Source organism: Salmo trutta, chromosome 26 (genome assembly GCF_901001165.1).
Source record: "Salmo trutta chromosome 26, fSalTru1.1, whole genome shotgun sequence".
NCBI lineage: Eukaryota > Metazoa > Chordata > Actinopteri > Salmoniformes > Salmonidae > Salmo > Salmo trutta.
In genome coordinates this window covers 10,320,657-10,343,116 of record NC_042982.1, presented here as the reverse complement: position 1 = coordinate 10,343,116, position 22,460 = coordinate 10,320,657, and the positions used below count along the sequence as shown (strand labels likewise).

General features: G+C 41.2%; 2 protein-coding genes across 3 annotated transcripts; one reads left to right on the top strand and one right to left on the bottom strand.

Annotated features, from left to right (window-relative positions):
- Positions 1 to 4,152: 4,152 nt before the first annotated feature.
- On the top strand, positions 4,153 to 7,595 carry LOC115163077 (cytochrome c oxidase subunit 7A2, mitochondrial-like). Of its 2 annotated transcripts, XM_029714667.1 has the most exons (5): positions 6,048 to 6,104; positions 6,241 to 6,297; positions 6,695 to 6,781; positions 7,216 to 7,300; positions 7,414 to 7,595. In XM_029714667.1, exons 2-5 carry the CDS (start codon positions 6,277 to 6,279, stop codon positions 7,467 to 7,469), a joined length of 249 nt encoding a protein of 82 aa, XP_029570527.1. In that variant the 5' UTR covers positions 6,048 to 6,104; positions 6,241 to 6,276; the 3' UTR covers positions 7,470 to 7,595. The 2 variants fall into 2 exon arrangements, with proteins under 2 accessions (XP_029570528.1, XP_029570527.1); XM_029714668.1 differs by lacking the exons at positions 6,048 to 6,104; positions 6,241 to 6,297 and adding an exon at positions 4,153 to 4,257.
- Positions 7,596 to 9,887: 2,292 nt separating this feature from the next.
- LOC115163076 (calcineurin B homologous protein 2-like) lies at positions 9,888 to 12,764 on the bottom strand. Its single transcript, XM_029714666.1, has 7 exons — positions 12,477 to 12,764; positions 11,813 to 11,885; positions 11,598 to 11,678; positions 11,189 to 11,313; positions 11,020 to 11,081; positions 10,500 to 10,622; positions 9,888 to 10,236 (listed from the first exon to the last, which is right to left on the bottom strand). Exons 1-7 carry the CDS (start codon positions 12,541 to 12,543, stop codon positions 10,183 to 10,185), a joined length of 585 nt encoding a protein of 194 aa, XP_029570526.1. The 5' UTR covers positions 12,544 to 12,764; the 3' UTR covers positions 9,888 to 10,182.
- Between the last annotated feature and the right edge of the window lie 9,696 nt (positions 12,765 to 22,460).

Here is a 22,460-nt window from a genome sequence, read left to right as displayed (position 1 = left end):
GGGGCCGACCGGTCAATATCGAAGCGCTCACGTAGTTTCAGACATATTTGGAAGTAATGCAAAGGAGAGTTCATGCCCTCCACACAAGCAGCACAGGAGCCATGTTTGATCCATTCATCTTTCCTGTTGGAGAAACACATGCACATTCAGTGACGCGCTCTGTTATGTACCTGTAATACATAACCGACATTCTGTTAACCGGAATACAGTAATAACTTATATTCTGTGGCGACCTCCTCTGACTATTTCCATTCAATCTAACGGAGAATATAATGCTAAATTGTATAACAGAGACAGACGGTGGACAGGTAGTATTATTATTATTATTATTATATCCTGTCTGGGTTGGTGCCCCCCCCTTGGGTTGTGCCATGGCGGAGATTTTTGTGGGCTATACTCGGCCTTGTCTTCGGGCGGTAAGTTGGTGGTTGTAGACATCCCTCTAGTGGTGTGGGGGCTGTGCTTTGGCAAAGTGGGTGGGGTTATATCCTGCCTGTTTGGCCCTGTCCGGGGGTATCATCGGATGGGGCCACAGTGTCTTCTGATCCCTCCTGTCTCAGCCTCCAGTATTTATGCTGCAGTAGTTTATGTGCCGGGGGGCTAGGGTCAGTCTGTTTCATCTGGAGTATTCTCTTGTCTTATCCGGTGTCCTGTGTTAATTTAAATATGCTCTCTCTAATTCTCTCTTTCTCTCTTTCTTTCTCTCTCTCGGAGGACCTGAGCCCTAGGACCATGCCTCGGGACTACCTGGCATGATGACTCCTCGCTGTCCCCAGTCCACCTGGCCATGCTGCTGCTCCAGTTTCAACTGTTCTGCCTGCGGCTACGGAACCCTGACCTGTTCACCGGACGTGCTTGTTGCACCCTTGACAACTACAATGATTATTATTATTTGACCATGCTGGTCATTTATGAACATTTTAACATCTTGACCATGTTCTGTTATAATATCCACCCGGCACAGCCAGAAGAGGACTGGCCACCCCTCATAGCCTGGTTCCTCTCTAGGTTTCTTCCTAGGTTTTTGGCCTTTCTAGGGAGTTTTTCCTAGGGAGTTTTTCCTAGCCACCGTGCCTCTTTCACATGCATTGCTTGCTGTTTGGGGTTTTAGGCTGGGTTTCCGTACAGCACTTTGAGATTACAGCTGATATACGAAGGGCAATATAAATAAATTTGATTTGATTTGATATTAAAAGCTGATGAATCACATTTGTAAGAAGACATCAACTGGGTTGGGGTCAATTCGAATTAAAGCCAGTCGATTCAGGAAGTAAACTGACATTCCAATTCAATCATTTAAAAAAGGGCATCTATTTTTAATGACTTCTCCATGACCCGAAAGGAGAAGCTATTTATGTGAAAAATTTACTTCAAATCGAATTGACCCACATCTGCCTCTTCCTAGAAGAGGAAACGAGTGGGTCTTGAGTAGGGATGGCCAAAGTTGAGAGTTCAGGGTCCAGCTCCTGAAAGAAAGAGGGATCTCTGCTGAACACATGGATTCTTCATTGTCCTTCGATGGTGACTGTAACCAGAGACATGCTTTACCTTGAGGTCAGAGTGGAATATTGGCCTGGAGCCGCAACATGTATGAGCTTTCAAAGGCCTAGGTAAAAAAACTGAAAAAAATTCTGATATGAATTGGCATTCTCATTCAGTTTATTAAGATCAGTCAAAAGGTTTTATTCTGATGGGGAATGACAAAAATCAGTTCATATATGTAATTAATTTGAATGTACCAATCACACATTTCCCCTTTAAGATAAAAAAAAAGAATAATACCACAGTCCATGGGTAGTCCAGTTCTGAATGTTTGGAGGTATTCTGCATTGAGATGAAGTCTTTAGACCCTGTGCAGAGTTTGATTGAGTTAGAAGAACAGGAATGTGTGATGTGCTATGGAGAAGTGGTTAAACTCACCAAACAGAAGCTCCCAGGCCACTGCAGAGTCAACTTCAAACACTGCCATGTACAGAACCTGAGAGAGATAGAATGATTCTGTATCCTAATGCCCAAAACTATTTCATATTTCAACATAACAATACATCACACTCAAGTATACTTGTCCAAAAAGATTACAGTCAAAAATCAACATGCACTATAAAAGCTGAAAATAAGTAGTCTTGAATTGAAAAGTATACATTGATCTACATTACACCATTGGATTGGAGTATTTACAATGCAAGATCCTTATCTTACTTTTCCGGCTGGCCTGCTGTCCGGTGGTCAGACTCCAGGGTGAGGGTAAGGACAGTGAGCAAGGCCACCATGAGCAGCACTGACATATTTATTCTATTCTAGGATTGAGTGACATAAAACATATATTGGCTACAATTTTTTGTGAAAAAAAGGCTGAAATATGTTGCTCTCATAAACATTAAAGAAACCGCAAACGTGTCGATTCATAGGAAATGATGCGCTAACAACTTGTGTTCGACGCCAGTTAAAGAGGCATCGTACATTTCACATGGGCATGCCTTACTGTCGAGTCTACACTTTGCTACTTCTTATTATCTTCGTTATCACCTCTAACTACAAACAAGGACAGCTAGAGACATACATGTATGCCTATAAACATCAAATTTACAAAAACCCTATAGTACATCTATAACAACTGTGAGACTTTAATACATGTTATGAGACTTACCAGAGACAGTGATCATGTGCGACTGATCTATAAAATGCTAAACCAACTGTTTGCCTGATTTCATGATCACAGCTGGGGAGAGGTGAGACAACATACCCAGTTCCCCTTTCTGAGGACCTCAACCCAGAAATTAAACCAAGACTGTCTGGCTTTGAGACTCTTAAATAATATTGTTCACACAACTGGAAGATGGACAGTATGCCCTGAAAGCAAGTGAATAAATTAGAATGATGCAAATACATGAATGATATCACCTACACTACCATTCAAAGGTTTGGGGTCACTTAGAAATGTCCTTGTTTTTGAAAGGAAAGTACATTTTTGTCGATTAAATAACATCAAATTGATCAGAAATACAGTGTAGACTTTGTTAATGTTGTAAATGACTATTGTAGCTGGAAACGGCTGATTTTTTATGGAATATCTACATAGGCGTACAGAGTTGCAAAGAAAAAAGCCATATCTCAGACTGTCCAATAAAAATAAAAGATTAAGATGGGCAAAAGAACACAGACACTGGACAGAGGGACCCTGCCCAGAAGGCCAGCATCCTGGAGTTGCCTCTTCACTGTTGACGTTGAGCCTGTTTTTTTTGCGGCTACTATTTAATGAAGAGAACTTGAGAACTTATGAGGCGTCTGTTTCTCAAACTAGACACTCTAACGTACTTGTCCTCTTGTTCAGTTGTGCACTGGGGCCTCCCACTCCTCTTTCTATGCTGGTTACAGCCAGTTTGCGCTGTTCTGTGAAGGGAGTAGTACACAGCACTGTACGAGATCTTCAGTTTCTTGGCAATTTCTCAAATGGAATAGCCTTCATTTCTCAGAACAAGAATAGACTGACGAGTTTCAGAAGAAAGTTCTTTGTTTTTTGCCATTTTGAGCCTGTAATCGAACCCACAAATGCTGATGCTCCAGATACTCAACTAGCATAAAGAAGGCCAGTTTTATTGCTTCTTTAATCAGGACAACCGTTTTCAGCTGTGCTAACATAATTGCAAAAGAGTTTTCTAATGATCATTTAGCCTTTTAAAATGATAAACTTGGATTAGCTAACACAACGTGCCATTGGAACACAGAAGTGATGGTTGCTGATAATGGGCTTCTATACGCCTATGTGGATATTCCATAAACAATCTGTCGTTTCCAGCTACAATAGTCATTTACAACATTAACAAAGTCTACACTGTATTTCTGATCAATTTGATGTTATTTTAATAGACAAAAATGTTGCTTTTCTTTCAAAAACAAGGACATTTCTGAGTGACCCCCAAACTTTTGAACAGTAGTGTAAGTATAAACTGTCAATGAGAAGCATACATCTTCCATATAAAGAATTTCACTTAAATTCAAAATAAACATATTTATATTTAGTGTGTGAGGACAGAAATCAGTATGAACAACAGCAACCAAAGAAGTCATTTTAGACCTTGGGAGTGAAGGCTTGAGCACTTCCATAGAGCTGGGAGAGTTTGGTCTCTCCTGGTGACCATAGTTTGGCTCCTATTCAGAATTGCTGCAATATGTGACTGCACCCTTGTACAGGCCACGGCTAGACAAGCAGCAAGAGGCTTCACACTGAGTACAAACTCCACCATGAATCACCTACTGGTAAAAACTATTTTTCCTAATTGTATTTTCATCTGAATCATATAAAGATTCATAATATTATTAGTAGAACCTTAGATCTTATTTGGAAAGGGAAGTACAGTTGGACTAACCTTTGTACCAACCTTTATTAATGTGGAGAGTAGAAGGCAAAATGAGTTGTGCAATCTGTCTTCCTGATTACCTGTTGCTAAGTATTAAATGGAGTAAATAATTCCAGTATGTGTGGCGGATAAATTAGACGGACCTTGGCCTTAAATAATCTGTTGCAGGCCTTGTCTCAGCCCCGGTGGTCGACTGATAGTGAGGCCAGCATATAAGGCACTTTAGACAGTAAAACAAAATGGCTGGTCCCAGGAGATTCTGATGTCATTCTACTGAAATGTAAATAATCTAGATGATCTCTCTGTAAGGTCGTATTGGACTCATATTTTCATTCAGATGAAATTTTATTTAAAAAATTGTTCTTGTTATTGTTCTTTTAAAATATCTAGTTTACAAGCTCCTACTGAGAGGTCATATCATTTTAATTATATCCCTCTCACTTCTAGGTGAGGTGGAAAAATGCGATGGTATATTAGTCTTGTATATTTCTATTGATTCACATTTCCTCTATCGGTCCTTTATGATTTCTCTAAGCAAACTGTGCCGTGTCCACATATAGCTTACACACATGCACACAGGGAATCCATTTCAAGGGGAAGGGTGTATTGTTCCTCTCTCCCTCCAAAATATATAACCTAATTGGTTGAGGTCACAGATTGTGTGGCAGTCATTGGCTGGCAGCAATGTCAGTTCTCGCCCTGCTGGTTCATGCCCCCAATTTGACCTGGGTCGATATTACACTGTGGTACAATTCTCTTAAAGGGACAGAACCCAAGTCAACAGAAGTATACAACATGATCTTCAATGAAATGAGAAGGTTTTGCCTGTGATAGTAAAAAGTAGTAAGAAATTCACCTCACAGAGAATGTTTACGTGATACAAAGACCAATAGATTAAAGACTTCAAAAGAGATGACTTTCTTTCAGAACACAAGTCCCCAGTGATGAAATAGTCCTGTTATAACGAATAAACATAATGGGTCAGAACAAGTGGTATGGGTTAGGGGGGTATGGTTTGACCTCGATTTTCAACAGATTATCTAATTGACAATAATGGTTATATACCGGTATGCACTTGATAGTGTCATTTTATAGAATATCGATAGGTGGCCTGATTTCATATTTCATTAGGAGTGACAGATTATCTGTCAAAGGAAGTTGAATCTCTTTTTTTTTGTATCTTGGAGGATGTTGATTTAATCAAGCATATTTGAGGTTACAACACAGCTGTCTTTGAAACTAGCATCACTTTGGATGGAAAGCATGTCTAAGATGCCAAAATTGTATATTCCCTCAAAAAGTCTAAAACATACTGAAGGTGATACACCTACAAGTATGTGTAATTCCCCCCTGCATGCTGTTAAAATTAAATCAAAAGGAACATTTGTAGCTCTATTTTTGTTGTGTGTATGCAAACCACTTGTACTTTATTTGGTACTCAAAACATCAACAACAGTTAGAAGGGGATATTTCCTCTCCTAACTGTGACGACCCTCCCACTCTGTCTGCCGTATTCTCTTTCTTTGTTCTTGTTTCTTTATTAGGATGCCGGTGGGCGGAGTTGGAAGGGTCGTCAGCTAGATGGGAAACACCTGGGCTCGGGTGTGGCCCAGGATAAAGGCACCTCTTCCACAGTCATTGAGGAGACTCTCTCCTTGCAGACACTTTGTTGGTTTTGGTTGTGTAGTTGTGGCTTTTTGGTTATTTGCTTTGGCACTGTTCAACACCCTGCATTATTACATTCAGGTATGCAAAACACTCACTTACACTACTGATTACTGATTACACATGCCATTGTTAATTATTTAGTTACTTTAGTTAATAAATATATATTTTTGATACTCCTTGTCTCCATGTTGTCTCCCTTTTGTTGCGAACTCAGAGCCGGTTCGTAACATAACCAATAGCAGATGTTGTCATGATGAAGACGGAGCAGAAAGTAAGAGTAACCCAAAGTTTTCCATAGCAATTTCCTCTTATAGGAAACAACAGGCTAGTATCACATCTCTTTAAAAGTGAAAGTAGAAAAACAGGGGTGGAACCCCAAAGCTAAACACCACGCTAATATTACCATCTAATCCTGATCATCCATTCTCGAAATAACTTAATATACTATAGTTATGTTATTATCAAATGATTTAGTCTACTAGAAACACTATGAAAACAGCATCTAGCCTCAGCCGCTCAGAAAGCATCCGACCGATTTGTTTTGCACATTTGGAAATTAGGGATGCAAAGGAATGTTTTCTCATAAGCCCTGTATTTTCAATCTAGTTTTTACATCATATGCAGACACAGGGTAACATGGTTAACATGTGACTGCGGGATCCTTTCAGAAGCTGCCCCGGCTGGCTACCAGAGCCTTCAGCACAACAACCAAACAGATGAAGAACAAGGTGCCAGATCATCAGAACCGATTCCAGGTGAGCAAGACATCATTAGGACGCCTGGGTGAGAAACAATCCCAAACGAGGAAAACAAGAGGTGTCTTATCAGTGAATTTAGATTTTTATTGGCAATCAAATGGCCAACAATGTCAACCGGATGTGATTTGAACATGTTTGATCGAGTACTTTACAGCAACATTGACCTGATTTTGAACTACTATGTGTCGTGTTGCGAAATTAATGAATTGCCTGAGGTCCACTGTTGTTGGTCAGCACCCAGAATCTTATCACAGTATTGAACATAGAAAAAGAGCATTACGGGTTTTAAAGGGGCTTGAGGGAATAGTTGTTCTGTTCTGGAATGCAATTTAATTTGGTTTTATCCTCACATATCACAAAGTCGGCTTACAATAAAGGCTCCGGCGATTCATGATCATGAATAGGTATTTGACCCCTATTTTTGGTTACAGGCGGACAACGGCTTGCCAGTCCACATCAAGGGAGGGACCACTGATGTCCTTCTCTACCGTCTAACAATGACCATCACCCTCGCAGGTACCTACTACATTCTTCCATCAACGCACTCTGTACATTTGGAGTACTGTGCTGATGGTTTTCTATGCTGCATCGTATATGTTGTAATCATTGTGTCTTTCTGTTCTTTTTAGGCACTGGATATTCCTTATTCTGGATTCTATGTGCCTGTCAGCCCAAGGGCAAATGAGGAAGCCCTGCTAATGCATGTGTTTGTTTAAATCAATTCCACTTTATGACCGTCTTCTAATGCAATGGGACACTTTATGTACAGAATAAATCTCTCTATTGTGCCTCTGTTTCAAGGCAAGCCCTATTTTCCTGTATCGACCCATGTGTCATTTCACTTAAACCTCAGTGAAAAGATCTATTCCTGCCATTATAAGGAACATTTCACACGGAACAAACTTTGAAAATAACCTCATGTTACATGGCCGTAGGTAGCGAACGGGAGGTGTGTCTATTTGAATCAGTAACATCAAAAAGCTAAATGTACTGATGCTTGAAATATGATAATCAGTTGCAAAAAATACTCCAGCCAAATACCAAAAGGGTTATTTAATTAAGATTCCATGTATCTGACCAAACAATTCTGAGATTTGAGAAATACATTTTGGCACACATTAGTTCAAATGCCATTCAGTCAGTCACAAACAGACCCTTTCATTATTCTGGGTCAAAATGTAGACATTAGTTTTGTTGGACTGTCTCGAAATCGAATCTATTGAAACAATTAGAGCCAAGCTTAAGTTTTTCATGGTTTTTTCTCCTCATAAGCAACTCAGAAAATGAATGCTACAGCTTACAAAAATATTAATTGGTAGAAATATTCTAGCACTTTCGTACTCATATGTATAGTTCTCAAGTTCAGTATAATTGGACACCGACAGCTACATCTAGATACTTATTACAGTAAAGTCTTAGAACACAATCATTCCAGGGTTTTTCTTTATTTTTACTATTTTCTACAATGTAGAATAATAGTGAAGACATCAAAACTATGAAATAACACATATGGAATCAAGTAGTAACCAAAAAAGTGTTAAACAAATCAAAATATATTTTATATTTGAGATTCTTCAAAGTAGTCATCCTTTGCCTTGATGACAGCTTTGCACACTCTTGACATTCTCTCAACCAGCTTCATGAGGTAGTCACCTGGAATGCATTTCAATTAAAAGTTAATTTTTGGAATTTCTTTCCTTCTACATGCGTTTGAGCCAGTCAGTTGTGTAGTGACAAGGTAGTACAGCATGGCTATACAGAATATAGCCCTATTTTGTAAAAGACCAAGTCCACATTATGGCAAGAACAGCTCAAATAAGCAAAGAGAAATGACAGTCCATCATTACTTTATGACATGAAGGTCAGTCAATACAGAACATTTCAAGAACTTTGAAAGTTTCTTCAATTGCAGTCGCAAAAACCATCAAGCACTATGATGAAACTGGCTCTCATGAGGACTGCCACAGGAATGGAAGACCCAAGTTCATTAAAGAGTTACCAGCCTCATAAATTGCAGCCCAAATAAATGCTTCACAGACTTCAAGTAACAGACACATCTCAACATCAACTGTTCAGAGGAGACTGTGTGAATCAGGTCTTCATGATCGAATTGCTGTAAAGAACCCACTACTAAAGGACACCAATAATAAGAAGAGACTTGCTTGGGCCAAGAAACACGAGCAATGGACATTAGACTGGTGGAAATTTGTCCTTTGGTCTGGAGTCCAAATTGGAGAAATTTGGTTCCAACTGCCGTGTTTTGTGAGACGCGTGTGAACGGATGATCTCTGCATGTATATTTCCCACCGTAAAGCATGGAGGAGGAGGTGTTATTGTGTAGGGGTGCTTTGCTGGTGACACTGTCAGTGATTTATTTAGAATTCAAGGCACACTTAACCAGCATGGCTACCACAGTATTCTGCAGCGATACGCCATCCCATCTGGTTTGGGCTTAGTGGGACTATTATTTATTTTTCAACAGGACAATGACCCAACACACCTCAAGGCTGTGTAAGGGCTATTTTACCAAGAAGGAGAGTGATGGAGTGCTGCATCAGATGATCTGGCCTCCACAATCCCCCGACCTCTACCAAATTGAGATTGTTTGGGATGAGTCGGACCGCAGAGTGAAGGAAAAGCAGCCAACAAGTGCTCAGCATATGTGGGAACTCCTTCAAGACTGTTGGAAAAGCATTCCAGGTGAAGCTGGTTGAGAGAATGCCAAGAGTGTGCAAAGCTGTCATCAAGGCAAAGGGTGGCTATTTGGGGAATTTCAAATTAAAAATATATTTTGATTTGTTTAACACTTTTTTTTGTTTAATTCCATTTGTGTTATTTCATAGCTTTGATGTCTTCACTATTATTCTACAATGTAGAAAAGAGTAATAATAAAGAAAAACCCTTGAATGAGTAGATGTTCTAAAACTTTTGACCGGTAGTGTACTTCCAAAAATTAACAAGGAAGAGTGAATTTCAAGTATATGTTTCCCTTCATAAAAGCTTATGTTTGCCCTTGTTAAAACTAACATGTTTATTTTGTTTCTACAATTGTAAAGCGACTTTGGGTCCTTGATTACCACTAAATAAGTCCCATGTATAATTACTATTATTAAATTACATTTTATTGTATTATATAAAAGCAGTTACTATGTAGTTATACAGTGGGCCTCTAGTACAGTTAGACTTTGGAACATGATGCCCATATTCCAGTATGCTGTAAAAAACATTAAGTTACAGCATATTATTCAGTCATTTAAGGTATTTAGTGTTAGTCATCCAGTTAAAGGAATCAGTAATATTTCCCTGCTGAAGCCTTGTTTTTACCATGGAGGGATAAGTACACACAAAGTGGGCTACATCTCCATGAACAGTCAGTTGACCCAGTGCAACCACTCTAGCTAGCGCAGGAAGCGAATGCTCATCTTATGGTCGATGTTCACCTTCTCCAGAGACTGTAAGGAGAAGGAAAAGCCAAAGTTAGACTGAGTGGAATGGTGGAATTGGTATATTACATCACAAGCAAATGCAGCCACTGAATATGAGAGAGGATGGGCAAAATACTGTCATCACACAAGGTACAGTATGCTGTTTGACTACAGCAATGGCCAACATCATTTTCTATGGGCATGAACTTTGTATGGCTTAGGATTCTGGGTGCCCTGTGCTGCAATGCACCATGTTGATATGTCAGTCTTAGAGCTCTACCCGGTGGTACCTTGCGGAACTCCTCAAAGGAGATGGCATCGTCCTTGTCCAGGTCAGCCTCCTGGATGGTGCGGTCAGCAATGCTCTCTAGCTGCTCCTCCGTCACCTGCATCTCCAGCATGGACCGCAGCACCTGTCAATCACCCTCAGCTGTTAATCACATCCCAAACCCATGGAGAATGGCTTCATTGTATTGTATAGGGCCCTCAAATTTAAATCCTGACTATGAAACCAGTTCAACTGCTTTTTTTCCATTCTTCCCCTCTAATCAGGGCCTGATTTAGACCTGGGACAAAAGGTGGGTTCAATACATTTTCAGGTAGAACAGAAAACCAGCAGGCTCCGGACCTCAAAGTGTAAGATTTGAATACCTCTGATATAGGGTGTTGGCATTTCAGACATAAATTGTAGGGACATACAAGACCTGGTTTACAACAGAGAAACAATTTACATCACTAACTATTAGTGGTATATTGTGTTGCTCACCATACAGAGCATTATTGTCAGTAAAGCTAACAGTTATAATGGACCTGTAGAAGCTCAGCTCTGGAGATTTTTCCATCTTTGTCTTGGTCATATAGTTGGAAGGCAACTGAAAGGAAGGAGAAAACCAGGGGGGATCTGATTGAGTTGAATTTGAACGCTGAAATCTATTTTGTGAGTCAACCACAACAACAACAAAAATGCCAGAGGACTCACACTTCAGTTTACTGGTCCTACTGTTGACAGGTTCAGGCATACTGGGATCTTTGGGACGTTTTTGGTCCGCAGGTCGGAAGTGGGCCAGGATCCTCACAAAGGAGTGGAAGTCCACTGTTTCCTGTCTGTGAGAAAGATTATGTTAAGACCAAAACCTGCTTGCATTCCAAACGTACAGGATACAAGGTTATTAAAAAAAGAAAAGTTTATTGTTGCACAGTATTGACTGAAGTTAAATCAATATTTAGTCTTGTTGATTGTGCACTCTGTTTTTTTTTAAAGGAGACCTACAAAAAGCCTGGACTTTTATATTACAGCGAAAATGGACATTAAGCTTCACGTTACTTTCATTGGTGAGGTTATCAAGTCAGCAATTTTACTCAAACCTGTAAGAAATGTTGTTCTATACCCTGGAGAGAAGAAAGCCCCAATGATCCGATCCCCGATGGGGTTCATCGCCAACCTATTAATGGCTCCAAAATCCTGTGGGCTTCACAGTAATGGGGATAAAACAAAGACAGGACATACAGACATAAGAATTATTATTATTCTGACATGCACCGTTTTAGTCAACACTGGTTCAACAAACAAACTCCATAAAGCTGACATGGTCCCACCACTTACCGGAGATGGCCTGTCTTTTCCTTGTCCAATGCTTCGAAACGGTCATAAAGTCGAACAACGTGTGCAGGGGTGACTATGTTAATGAGAAAACAGGAGAACCATCGATTCATGCTATTAGTATTAGTAATGGGCAGGACAGCGGCACAGCAAACCATTTAATCAATATATGCAATAGCCATAGAGGCCAGTTCATTGCTCAGGATTGCATTCAAGCTAACACTCCATGAATTATTCAAGCATTTATAAAGGCCAAGTTATTAATTTACCTACAACTTCTCAAAGCCACATGTATATGTCAATATAAGTCTCTGTTCAAAGCTTAGATATTCAATACTGTATTTGGTTGGGTAAGACACATGCGTATTTTGGTCAGTCAAAGTTGTGCGCGCAATTTGCGCACCTGTCAAACATACTCTTATCGCTGCGAAAGCTATTAATAATTTGGACACATTTCAAAATATCTGCGCTCTAAAACATTTTGGGAAAAACTGGGCTCCATATAGCTGTAACGAAAACATTCATAATGAAATCCCCGTTATACGCCCACTCTCAAAGATTTGTCTTCGAATTTGGCATAAACAATGACGTTATTGTACAATCATGACAATCTCAATACAGATTTTATAGTAGCCTAAACTACAGTCCTACCCGTCCGAGAACTTACAACCCGTTTCTTGCATTAATTCTTCGACGTTTGGAATTTTTGACAGGGTGGAGTTTGTCGAGCCCATTTCTACAGAAAAGAAAACAATAACAGCTGCTTCACTCGACACATAAATATCACGTCCCAGAACTTCTGATTTTCCTGTTAACTTCCCAATGCCTGTAGTTTAGAAATTATACACGACTGTAGCTATGAAATCAACTTTAGTATCGTCGACTAGAGCAAGGGTATATTGAACGTCAATTCAGTCAGTTCACCGCTAATGATAGGCATCATATCTATCCAATCGCTGTTAAACCAAGGGGACCAAATGACCAATGGGGTCGTGATTTATATGTTTTCAAGAACACAAATTCAACCAAGTCTGTTCTTACAACAGATCTCCAAGATTGATATCGAATTTTATCAACAGCCTGGATTTACTATCCAGCATGGATAGCATTATATATAACAAAGTGGATCTTTGAATAATATATTTACATTATGGCTATATTATCACTAATAGCCTACTACCAACACAAATCCATTACATAATAGAATCTTTAACCCAATGATTGCAATAGGCTACTAGCCTGTATGCTCCTGAGTAGCTTGACAATCACTATACTGTCCAACACAATGTTACACGCAAATCAAACATGCTTTGTAGACGTTGTATCAGTGGTCATTTGACACTAGATGGCACCATCCCTTTCAGATATCAAGGAACCATTGGCTGCTACAGCATAGCAGGACAGTGTGTGCATTGTGAGTGGTCTTGTTTAAGGATGGGACAGCTCTGAGAGGTTATCAGTTGGAAAGGTTTGTGTGTCATGAGTCAATGAACTGGTCTGCATATTCGGCATGCTGCTTTTCCCAAACCATTATTAGATAAGAGTTCATGTGACTCGAGGATCCAGATCGAGAAGATCGAGAAGTCCATTGGAAACTGTTCCTTCTGAATGAACCTGGTGCTATAAAATCCAGAGGCGACACGTTTCCAAATCAACACAGTTATGTGTATTTCTCTTCATCAACAAAAATCCTGGATGACACACATTTTTGCTGATCATTTGTCAGCAACGGTTTAAATGTGTTTATATTACCGGCAACAGTGATGCTTGCCTTGCTTATGTATTTATATAGTCCTAGACTGTTTGAATCACTCCATTTGCTGAACTTCAAATTTGAACCATTAAAATGCCTTTGTGGGCTAGAAAGATTGCTTCCAACAACAAGAACATTTTAGTTTGCCTACTCACACCAAATTTCAACACTAATAACAAAGCAAACATATCAATGCCCCTTTTCTGTCCACAAATGTCTATCGTAAACAAACATCTCTCCCTTGTAGCTGATTTATATCAATTTTTTCAAATTTATTGGTCTGGATAAGCAATGGGGAGTGTCTCACAATCTCTTACATGAAATAGACATGAAATCCATCCACTCTGCTACTGCTGTCATACCCCAAAAAATAGCTAGATATATTCATTCAGGCCACCTTCATTCAACCAAATAGTAGTGTAATAACACAAGGAAATATGAGAGATGTAACCAGGACGACTGACTAGATGCCAAAGGGCTCCATGCCATGTAACCACGGCTCCATGCCAAAGCAGCCAGCCAGAAAAGACCTCTCAGCCCTCATGATCACACTCCTAAGTGCCCAAGAGAGACATTAGCAAGCTGCTCCCCATGTCTTGTTCTGTTATTACTTGTTAACATACACCATATGTGGCGAGTCACACACTCAGGAGCCACAGCACAAACATACTGGATGGAGCTGGATATTCCTTCCATATTGGAATGTACAGAGAGTTAGGAAGTAAGAGTGTCAGAGTGGTCCAGTCAGTGCTCTCCACTCAACGAGTGAGAGAGCTAGGGTTTTTCTTCTCCTGTCTTGTTCAATTCCTCATTGGTGGCAGAGGTGAACATGCAGGGTGGTTCACTAGATGTTAGCACGCCCACCTCCTCCAGACTAGACACACACACACACACACACACACACACACACACACACAGCACAAAGAAGAAGTCAGACTCAAATTTAGCACATTGTCGGCTGTCCAGTGTGCTGCTGTATAACGTGCCTCGGATTGAATCCTGGCCTTATACAAATGCTTATTATTATTATTACACAAGTAAAAGCCTCTACATTTGGCAGGCTGTTCATTTTGGAGAGCTGCCATTTTTCCCAGATAACATCTCATTTTTCACCACTTAAAGTTTTGTTTATCTTAACTGACACCAGTAACTCAGAGCCCCCATACATTTTCTCTCCCTATGAGAAGTTGACCCATGTACAATAATACATCAGGAGTATTTCACATGGCCAAAGGAGTGAGTTGCCTTCAGTACAACTTTGCAGGATCAAGAAAAGTTCTGAAGACCTTGTAGTGGTACAGTAAACTGAGCATTCTGGACTCTTGACATGCATGCGTTGTTCTGTGCCAATAGTCTTTATTCTATGATAGGAGATTATTCCATGTTTATCTTTCATTTATGTTCTATATTTCTTGTTTCCTATAATCCACACCTTTTCAATTTCACTTTCTGATAGCAGCCAGAAAAGTGAAACTATCTAGGCTCCTAGGTTCCGTTTCATGACATGTGCCACGGGTCACTGACAAGGTATGACACATAACACAAAGATTGAAATTCATTCCAGCTTTCTAGTAGTCACTCATGGGGAATTTTGTTTGGCCATTTTTTTGCATTTAACCTTCAAATGCGTTAAGACGAATGGCTCTTTAATGCCCCTGACAACAGAAGGCAATGAATAACCAACAAGACAGGCTTTGATTGGAACCTGTCTCTCCAAAGCATCTACTAACTGCAGAGAACAGATTAACAGAACAAGAGTTCTTAAATATAAAAACGGACTGAGGAAATCCCGCCTCTTTGATTCTGAGTAATTTGCACAAACTTTCTCTCGTGGCGGTTTTGTCCTTGGTGCCACAAGCAATGAAAGTGAAAGCATGTCAGAGGCTGGGTTGGGCAGTGTGCCAATTGGGAAAGAATGAAGTGTTCCTGGCTATTTGAACTTTGACCCCGCCCAGCCATGGCTGATAAAAGACTTGCAAACACCGTCCTCAGTCTGAGTGAATGGGAAGGTCAGCTCTGGTTCGTGTTCCGCTCATCTCAAACTAAAGGCATCACAGGCAGAGAACCTCTCAGTCTGTCTGAACTGGAAAACTACAACATTTTCAATTGTCTTATATGTCATGTCAGGTTAAGCATAGACATTCTGTTATATAACTTTAAAAAGCAGGAAGAGCAGTTCAACGTTTAGTGTCATGCCAGGTTGTCAGCAAGTTGTCTTCATTACACCCCCTGTATATCCTGAGAATGTAATAACAATAAGAAAAATACCTCACAGTTAATGATTTAAAATATCTATATATGTCTAAATGATAGGCTACCCTTTGATTAATAACAATGACCAATATTAATATGGGTAAATAATAATGCATTATGCAAGAGGATGGCGCTCCACCAGGGTGCTCCACATCCTTTCCCTCGGTGGTCCTCGCTGGCGCCCGCATACATTTAGGAGCCATTCTTGGTCAACTCCCGCCATGCGACCTGAGCAGGCGACACTCGCAATGTCTCAAGTATGCTCAGCCGCAAATTGGGTCAATAAACCGTGGCGAGGGAGTCTGTTGGCCTGTCTGTCTCCCCCCTCGTCTGTCGGGCTAGGACTGGAACTGGGTGGGGGAGTTACGTGGAGCTGAAGAAGGGGTGTCCTGCAGAGCTGGGGCAGGCTGATAATGAAGGGAGAACATTCCGGGCCAGTGGAGTGCAAGAGAGACCAGACTCAATGCGACAGGCACAGAAAATAACAGTGAGCGGGGGCCCCTCTGCTACAACTACCTATCTCCAAAACCTCACTTCAGACACATCAGTGCCCTGTCTAAACAAGATCCCCTTTTACTTTGTTTACTTGAGGCCACACTCCAAGGCCACCAGGATACAGACCACTCTCCAAACCACAACCATTACACACCATAACTATCCACTAGCTTGTCTTGGCATAGCATATCTAAACTACAATTTACAACAAGGAAAATCCAGATGAAACATTGTATCCCAAAACCCCATCCAACATCCCGAGGCCCATCAGACCATGATGCACCACCCTGTCCCCACAATGCACTGAGCAGTTTTGGCTAATGGAGATGCCATCCAGATGAAAGGGCAGCCATGGGGGGCACAAGTTGAGGCCAGGAGGTTCCTGTGGCTTGTAAGCCCTCCCCTACCTCCCTCAGCTAATGATGAAGTTTCCATCTAACACAAGGGAGCTAAATGAAATGGTAAAGGGGCGCTGGGGCCACCAGGTGGGCAGGGGGGTGGCTCTCCGGTGTTGAATGTTGTGGAAGCCCTTTTAATCAAGTAATGCCCTGGAGCAGGGCCCATCTGTGACATCTGTGAGGTGCTGCTAGAAAGGGGGTTTGGCAGGGTGGCATGTTTGTTGCTTGTTTACACAAATTTCCCAGTTGAAGAAGTTTCTCTCCCCTGTGCCAAACGATGGATTATAAAACGACTCCTCCTTCCTCACCACAAACGCACCTCAAAGTCAAAGTGCTTAACATAACTCCAAACCCAGCTACCCCCTCTCTGAGGGGACGGTTCAGTGCCAGGCTGAGATTTCTCTTCTCATTTGGAAGTGGGCGCTAAAAAAGTGCTAAAGAAAAAAAATCATGCACAATAAAGCTTAGGAGAGAACAAACCGGAGCGTGCTCCTTGCTTGCCTCGCTGACAGATGGCAGGGGAGGAGAAGGTTTCTTGGAAGAGGACCAGCTCTTAATTATTGAGCGTCTGAATGGAAGGCGATCGGCTCATTAGCAAGGAGCAGGCTGACATGGACCCTCCCCGCGCCGCGCTGCACTGGGGGCTGACAGCCATGCCCCGGGACCCTAATTGCGCAAATTGCTGGTGCACCGTCACTGCCAAACCACCTCCCCACCACCACACTGGGGGTGGGGGGTTGGAGGTGATGGTGATGGAGATGGGGGTGTTGGTTGGAGTTATGCCCTTGTTGCCCCACAGGTCTCAAGCGCAGAAGAAAAAAAGACGTTAAGGAAAGTGAGCGACCCTCCATTTAGGTAACTTTAGGCTTTGAGTGTGGGATACTACTGGGTCAAAGAAAGACAATATTGGATAAATGAGTTACGTCTGGAACCCAATGGGAGAGTCAGCAAAAGCCATGGTGCTCCTATAGTTTTGGTTCAGTCTGTTTAAACCAATAATTTATACACACATCATTGGTCCCCAAAAAATTGCTAGCTTTATGTGGCATGGGTTGGTCTCCACTAAAGGGGGGGTATTGAAAGGAAACAAGTTAGCGTGCGAAGCCTGTTTCCTCCTGCTTTTCTAAACACTTAATCATTGTTGTATGAATAATGTATTAGGCAGATACGAAAATACCTGGCCTCAGTCTTCGAGTGATTTAATTCATTCCAGAATAGTCTCCAACCTGACTAAGTCCATTTCCAAGTAAGCCCTCCTCTATGGGCCAGATTGAATTTCCAAGATAATGCATCTATTTATCCATAGCCGCTATATCTCTGAGTAAACAGCAACTGTGCTGTCATCCAATACACTGGTATTCTTTGCACTCTGGATAATATCCCATGTCTGGGTTGCACTCTCATTTGGATGTCTCAACGTTTCTGTAAAAGTTTCAACACATTCTCAAAGACAGGTCCTCAATGTTGCCGAAGAAGCACCTACAATCCCGTCCTCATCATTGGGTATTTGTAGTAGCACCTAGCACCAGATGCAGGTTTAGATCTGATGTGGCGCAAAGGTATTTGTCCCTTGATTATGGTACTGGGAAACCACAGTGTTCCTTTGTAATGAGTCACGCTGTGTAACTATTGTAAACTACACTGGTTTTTCCTGCTTGGGGCTTTTGGACACACTAGTTGAATTAACATTGTTTCCACACGTCGAATTGACGTCTGTGCCCAGTGGGTGGTCACTGTATGTCAAAGACTTGGTCATACATGTCCGTTTTTCAATTTTCCTATGTAAAAAATGCTTTTACAGTCACAACTTTTACCATCAAGGCCAAGTCTGGAAAAACCTAAACTTGCATTTTCAGCAAATATGTAAACATCTAACAAGTAAAGAGCGGAGTTAATGGCTAACATATGGAGGACAAAGACAGGCCTACATGTACTACGGTCTGGTTTCAATCCGTAGCGCGGAAGAGCTGCTCTACAGGGTGATAGAAATCGAAAGGCAATGCTCCCACGTTAGTGGAGACTGCATTCATGGTAAACGCTGCACATGTCAGCTCAAATCGAAAGGACCTTTACATTTCAATTGCGCTAGAGCGCTGAACATCAGTGATATGGATTGAATCCAGCCCTAGGTCATGATAATGTCTTGAGTTAGTGTATGTGAGTGTCTTACGATTAGGCATCTGACTTGAAGAGGTATACCGTCAGCCATATCTAACAGTGGGGAGACTACCAAAGCCACAGACGTATTTCCATAAAGAGGCATGAAAACTTCTCTTCATTTATCATCTACACATCAACCTGTCTAAAAAAACAACTAAAAAAACTTACGAGAGGGATTTTCCAAGTCCCTTCAGTTGAAACTGGTTTCTTTACTTAACGAACTCCAGTCAGACCTGAAGATTTACAATAAGTGGTAATTACTGGATACGATTGGGACTCAACTAAACAAATTTGTGTGCCATGTTTCAGAAGAATAAACAGTAACATCCGGTTGAACTTCCTCTTTGACTGCGTCAGCATTGACTCACCGGACTCTGTCCAATCTAATAGTGGATTGGGAAAAGGGGGAAATACCAGGGTGACAGGTGTTAAAACGTTGCTAAAGAGGTGTTGTTGAGGGATGTTCGAAGGAACACGGTTCTCCTGAAGGAACATGTCAGGCCTGAAACTGAGACCCTCAGACTTCCTCCTCCAAAGAGAACTGAGATTCTTAAGATATTCTCATAACAAGCTGCTGACGACAACATACTTAGCCTAGACCTAGTGAATACATTTGGCCACATTAGTAAGTAATGTTGTTCCACGTCTTTTGTTTAGCTATTCCACACTATCATTACCTTTGCCACTGTGAAACTATTCAAGCACGTCACAGGGATTTCATCTGACATGTAGTCCTACCAAAACAGTTATATGTAGGACAGACTTTATCCTAAACTATAATCCCCCGCATCTCAGCTTCACTATGATGCTGAACGTTTTCAGTGTGGCATGGTATTTAACCTCGTCACTCTCTTAACTGCTATGTTCATGCCATGTCATGTTTAATGGACAAGCACAAGGCAGCAGTGTCTTTGTCTAGCGTAAGCGAACGTTGGCTGCTCGCCAAGTTATGAGTCAGCAACACACTACTTCCTCTTTACTGCGATAAGTTACACATTTGCACTATGATAAGATCCCCGCTTCCCTTTTCTGGGAAGACCTTTACAAGTATTGGATTTTCCAACCACAAAGTCAGTGTAAATGCCCTGCAAGCCTTCACTGTCATTTCAACACTATTAAAGCTATGTGGTGAACCAGATATTTGAGGAATATTACAATATGTAATAATCACCTATTACACATCTATTAATGATGTTTAAGCGTTAATACACGTTAAAAACCTGTTTTATCTACCTTTATGCAGTTTATTGACACTAGATATAATCAACCTTTCCCAACACAGAAAATAAATGTGGGTCTGCACAAATGCTTGCGTGTGCATGCCGTTATTCATATCTTAGTATTAATCTGCAGAGAAAAGGGTAGCAGAACTCTGGTGTGATTTCTTCACTGTGACCTGCATGGTAAAGACAGAATAGGGGAAAGTTAGTATTACAGTCAGAGAGAGAACTGAGATCTCAAGGAGCTCGTGACAACACTTCGCCTATGGGCGATGTCTCCCCAAGGAACAATCTCAATGATGGATGCACTGTAACCTCCATCTCTGACTGGTTTATATTGCAGAGGTGTGATTCTACAACTCTGAGAACAGGTGAAGAGAGGTGAGGAGATGAAGAATGTTGTTTTGAATAGTCATTGGAACGGAAAGGATATTAGGACTTAGATTGAATAATCATAGCGGGTTACATTTCAGAACATGCAAGAGGCCATTACTGTACAGTGGGGCAAAAAATTATTTAGTCAGCCACCAATTGTGCAAGTTCTCCCACTTAAAAAGATAAGAGAGGCCTGTAATTTTCATCATAGGTACACTTCAACTATAACAGACAAAATGAGAAAAAAAATTCAGAAAATCACATTGTAGGAATTTTAATGAATTTATTTGCAAATTATGGTGGAAAATAAGTATTTGGTCAATAACAAAAGTTTATCTCAATACTTTGTTATACACCCTTTGTTGGCAATGACACAGGTCAAACGTTTTCTGTAAGTCTTCACAAGGTTTTCACACACTGTTGCTGGTATTTTTGGCCCATTCCTCCATGCAGATCTCCTCTAGAGCAGTGATGTTTTGGGGCTGTCGCTGGGCAACACGGACTTTCAACTCCCTCCAAAGATTTTCTATGGGGTTGAGATCTGGAGACTGGCTAGGCCACTCCAGGACCTTGAAATGCTTCTTACGAAGCCACTCCTTCGTTGCCCGGGCGGTGTGTTTGGGATCATTGTCATGCTGAAAGACCCAGCCACGTTTCATCTTCAATGCCCTTGCTGATGGAAGGAGGTTTTCACTCAAAATCTCACGATACATGGCCCCATTCATTCTTTCCTTTACACGGATCAGTCGTCCTGGTCCCTTTGCAGAAAAACAGCCCCAAAGCATGATGTTTCCACCCCCATGCTTCACAGTAGGTATGGTGTTCTTTGGATGCAACTCAGCAAGCATGGTGTTTGCAACACCAGGGTTGTGGGTTCGATTCCCACGGGGGGCCAGCACAGGAAAAAAATGTATGATATGTATGAAATTGTATGAAATGTATGCATTCACTACTGTAAGTCGCTCTGGATAAGAGCGTCTGCTAAAATGACTAAAAAAAAATAAAAAATAAAAAATTAGTTGAGTTTTTACCAAAAAGTTATATTTTGGTTTCATCTGACCATATGACATTCTCCCAATCCTCTTCTGGATCATCCAAATGCTCTCTAGCAAACTTCAGATGGGCCTGGACATGTACTGGCTTAAGCAGGGGGACACGTCTGGCACTGCAGGATTTGAGTCCCTGGCGGCGTAGTGTGTTACTGATGGTAGGCTTTGTTACTTTGGTCCCAGCTCTCTGCAGGTCATTCACTAGGTCCCCCCGTGTGCTTCTGGGATTTTTGCTCACCGTTCTTGTGATCATTTTGACCCCACGGGGTGAGATTTTTCGTGGAGCCCCAGATCGAGGGAGATTATCAGTGGTCTTGTATGTCTTCCATTTCCTAATAACTGCTCCCACAGTTGATTTCTTCAAACCAAGCTGCTTACCTATTGCAGATTCAGTCTTCCCAGCCTGGTGCAGGTCTACAATTTTGTTTCTGGTGTCCTTTGACAGCTCTTTGGTCTTGGCCATAGTGGAGTTCGGAGTGTGACTGTTTGAGGTTGTGGACAAGTGTCATTTATACTGATAACAAGTTCAAACAGGTGCCATTAATACAGGTAACGAGGGGAGGACAGAGGAGCCTCTTAAAGAAGAACTTACAGGTCTGTGAGAGCCAGAAATGTTGCTTGTTTGTAGGTGACCAAATACTTATTTTCCACCATAATTTGCAAATAAATTCATAAAATATCCTACAATGTGATTTTCTGGATTTTCTTTTCAAATTTTGTCTGTCATAGGTGACGTGTACCTATGATGAAAATTACAGGCCTCTCTCATCTTTTTAAGTGGGAGAACTTGCACAATTGGTGGCTGATTAAATACTTTTTTGCCCCGCTGTATGTGGTTTGGTTTGATATGGCCTTAAGTTTTGAAGCCAATCTGGAATTTCTGGATTTTGAAAGAAGAGGTGTAGAAAAATCAGGGTAATTACAAGGAACTTAACGCTGCTTGATATC

What these genes read in the sequence shown, in the direction of transcription:
- LOC115163076 (XM_029714666.1), bottom strand. Translation starts at nt 12,543, where the DNA reads ATGGGCTCGACAAACTCCACCCTGTCAAAAATTCCAAACGTCGAAGAA. An exon ending in GAAAAGACAGGCCATCTCCG is followed by an intron (nt 11,679 to 11,812) that starts GTAAGTGGTGGG and finishes ATTACTGTGAAG; the next exon opens with CCCACAGGATTTTGGAGCCA. An exon ending in TAGGACCAGTAAACTGAAGT is followed by an intron (nt 11,082 to 11,188) that starts GTGAGTCCTCTG and finishes CCTTCCTTTCAG; the next exon opens with TTGCCTTCCAACTATATGAC.
- LOC115163077 (XM_029714667.1), top strand. Translation starts at nt 6,277, where the DNA reads ATGATGAAGACGGAGCAGAAA. An exon ending in TGATGAAGACGGAGCAGAAA is followed by an intron (nt 6,298 to 6,694) that starts GTAAGAGTAACC and finishes GGATCCTTTCAG; the next exon opens with AAGCTGCCCCGGCTGGCTAC. An exon ending in AATGACCATCACCCTCGCAG is followed by an intron (nt 7,301 to 7,413) that starts GTACCTACTACA and finishes TGTTCTTTTTAG; the next exon opens with GCACTGGATATTCCTTATTC.